At 48.4% G+C, this 3,702-nt stretch overlaps 1 protein-coding gene across 1 annotated transcript; it reads right to left on the bottom strand.

The window, feature by feature from the left end:
- Positions 1–296: 296 nt before the first annotated feature.
- Positions 297–1,096, bottom strand: LOC136628751 (oocyte zinc finger protein XlCOF22-like). Its single transcript, XM_066604851.1, has 2 exons — positions 1,048–1,096; positions 297–966 (listed from the first exon to the last, which is right to left on the bottom strand). The coding sequence occupies exons 1-2, from the start codon at positions 1,094–1,096 to the stop codon at positions 509–511; spliced, it is 507 nt and encodes a 168-aa protein (XP_066460948.1). The 3' UTR covers positions 297–508.
- Positions 1,097–3,702: the final 2,606 nt, after the last annotated feature.

The raw sequence follows: 3,702 nt of genomic DNA on the forward strand, positions 1-3,702 counted from the left end.
TCCAACGTATATAAAAAATAAAAAACATAACGTATATTGGGCTCAGACAGCCTTTGCGGCGACTGATATACGTGGAGCTGTATACAACCATAATATATATTTTTGCCCACGTACCAACTATATATACCAGGTCACTGTGGTTGTGGAAGTAGAATTCGGTGCATTTAAACTTGGACATTGATATATGGCATATATATGTATGGACTTACCACTGATAGACTCCTACTGGACAAATAGGTATTCTAACTGGAATAAGAGTCCACACCTTTGATACAATTTTTATTTTATTTTTACTCAATAAAAGTTATATTTTAGTGATTCCCTCGGTGATAGGCCTTTTACATTAAAATGAGTTTAAAACAAAATGGCTACTTCTGTGTGTGAGTTCTTTGATGTTCGATTTTATGCTAAAACATTTCCCACATTCTGAACATGATAATGGCTTCTATCCTGTGTGACTTCTCTGATGTATGGCAAGTTTTTGTTTATGTCTAAAACATTTCCCACATTATGAACATGAAAATGGCTTCTCTCCTGTGTGAAGTCTCTGATGAAATATAAGACTTGATTTCGAATTCAAGCATTTCCCACATTCTAAACATGAAAATGGATGATCTCCTGTGTGAGTTCTCTGATGTAATACAAGATATGATTTCTCAGAAAAGCATTTCCCACATTCTGAACATGAAAATGGCTTCTCTCCTGTGTGAGTACTCCAATGTTTGACAAGATTTGATTTTGAATAAAAGCAATTCCCACATTCTGAACATGAAAATGGCTTCTCTCCTGTATGAATTCTCTGGTGTAATACAAGATATGATTTCCAAGGAAAGCATTTCCCACATTCTGAACATGGAAATGGTTTCTCCCCTGTGTGAATTCTCTGATGTATGACAAGGCGTGATTTCACAGAAAAGCATTTCCCACATTCTGAACATGAAAATGGCTTCACTTCTTGTGACTTCTCTCATGTTGGATAAGTTTTGATCTATATCTATAGCATTTCCCACATTCTGAACATGGAAACGTCTTCCTTTCTGTGTGAACTTTCTGATGTTGAACAAGAAATGATTCCGCTGCAAAAACTTTCCCACATTCTAAACATGGAAATTGTCAGGACAGTGTCCGGGATATGGGGTTCCCTGAGATATCCCGCAACCCCTGTCCCTGCCTACTTGCCCCCCTGGGCTAACCCCCAGGGCGACAACTGGGCGACGGTCCCTACCCTCACTAGGGAAGCGGGACACGGGAGACAAACAGACACTGAGACAAGCAACGGTAGAATGGTCAGACAATCCGGGTAGGCAACAAGAGGGTACGCAGTACGGAGGGGTCAGGCAAAAACGTAGTCAAGTCCAAAAGCAGGTGTCAGAAAAGCCGAGGTCACAAGAGCAGTCAGGATAAACGCGGGTGCAGCTGGAGAACCAAACTAACACTGGCAAGGCCTGAGAGGAAAACACACCTATTTAAATGCTGTCAGCGCTCCCGCCCCAGAAGCTGATTGGGGCGGGGAGCCTGACAGCAGCAGGGCTAATCAGGGCGGTGCTGGGGGCACGCCCCCAGTCTCACTGCACAGACAGTTACTAGGGAAGCCAGCCTGGTAGTCAAGCGACTAGAAGCACCAGCTGCCTCCCTAGCAACCCGGCGGCGACCAGTATTACAGCGGCCCGGGGAGATCACAAGAACCGGGGTACCTCTGCGCCGCGCTCCTGTACCCCGGGTGGCCGGACCGGTGGTGCGGGCACGGAGGCCCCGAGAGTTGCCGGTTCTGACAGTACCCCCCCTTCTACGGGGGTACACCGGACCCCCATGGCCAGGTGCGGGCTTAAGCGGGAAAGCCCTGTGGAATGCCTGGACTAGGCGTGGCGCATGAACGTCCCTGGCAGGGACCCACGTCCTATCCTCAGGGCCAAATCCTCTCCAGTGGACCAGGTACTGCAGCCCACCTCTAACCCGTCGGGCATCCACAAGCCTTTCTACTTCATACTCCAGTTCCCCCTGTACCAGAGAGGGAGGAGGCGGGTTCTGGGTGGGGAGAACTGGAGTCACATACTTCTTAAGCAAGTTCTTGTGAAAAACCTTGTGGACCTTCCAGGGGTCAGGAAGTGCCAACTTATATGACACCGGGTTGATAACCTGAGAAACCGTAAATGGGCCAATGAACCGAGGAGCAAGTTTCAGGGAGGGAACCTTAAGTCTCAGGTTCTTAGATGATAATAAAACCTGCTCCCCGACCACAAAAGGTGCAGAGATAGTACGTCTTTTATTTGCGTATTTACGCAGTTTCTCTTGGGAACCCTGAAGGTTCTTACGAACCTGGGCCCAAACTGTGCACAGTTCTTCGGCGGATATGTCGGCGGCCGGATTGTTCGAGACCAAAGGAGTAGAAAGCGAGAACCGGGGATGGAACCCATAGTTACAAAAAAAAGGTGACAGTTGGGTCGACGAGTTACCATGGTTGTTAATAGCAAATTCGGCGAGAGGTAAGTAGTTGGCCCACTGATGCTGGTTATCAGAGACAAACAGTCGCAGATACTGGATAAGTTCTTGGTTCATCCGTTCCGTTTGTCCGTTACTCTCGGGATGGAAAGCGGAGGAAAAGGACAAATTAACGTTTAGATTTTTACAGAAGGCTCGCCAGAAGCGAGCGACGAACTGAACCCCTCTATCAGACACAATATCCTCGGGGATCCCATGTAACCGAACAATCTCCTTGATGAACATCTCAGACAAAAGTTTGGCGTTAGGCAACTTGCCAAGTGGAACAAAATGAGACATTTTGGAGAAACGGTCAACTATTACCCAAATGACCGTATTCCCCAGCGAGGATGGCAGATCAGTAATAAAATCCATGGACAAATGGGACCATGGCCTGGACGGAATGGGCAAGGGCAGAAGAGGCCCCTCAGGACGTCTCCTGAGGTTCTTCCCCCTTGCGCAAACCGGGCACGCGGACACAAATACCCGTACATCCTTGGCCATGTGCGGCCACCAATAGAGTCTGGCCGCTAACTCCAGAGTACCCCTGATACCGGGGTGTCCAGCTAGGACTGAAGCATGTGTCTCCTCTAACACTTTCAATCTCAGTGACAACGGGACAAATAATTTGCCTTCCGGAAGGGCTTCAGGAGCAGATTGTTGAGCGGCGTGAATGAGAGGTGAAAGGTCGGAGGAGACAGCAGCGAGGACCACCCCAGGGGAGAGAATGCTCTCAGGCTCCGGCTCGGAAGGTTCCGGAGAACCAAAACTCCTAGACAGGGCATCAGCCTTGACATTCTTAGAACCGGGTCTATAGGTAACAACAAAATTGAACCGAGAGAAAAACAAGGCCCAGCGGGCTTGCCGAGCATTTAACCTCTTAGCGGAATCTAGATAAGTGAGGTTTTTATGGTCAGTGAGTACAGTAATCTGGTGATGGGCTCCTTCCAAAAAATGCCTCCACTCTTCGAAAGCCCACTTAATCGCCAGCAATTCCCGGTTGCCTATATCATAGTTCCGTTCGGTGGACGAAAACTTCCTAGAAAAATAGGCACACGGTCTAAGGTTGGTGAGAGTGGAGGGACCTTGGGACAGTACCGCTCCCACACCAAACTCAGAGGCATCTACCTCCACCACAAAAGGACTGGACAGATCCGGTTGTACTAGGACAGGTGCAGACGAGAACGCCGCCTTTAGGGTATTGAAGGCCCTCAGAGCCTCAGA

Source organism: Eleutherodactylus coqui, chromosome 5, assembly GCF_035609145.1.
Source record: "Eleutherodactylus coqui strain aEleCoq1 chromosome 5, aEleCoq1.hap1, whole genome shotgun sequence".
NCBI classification, from domain to species: domain Eukaryota; kingdom Metazoa; phylum Chordata; class Amphibia; order Anura; family Eleutherodactylidae; genus Eleutherodactylus; species Eleutherodactylus coqui.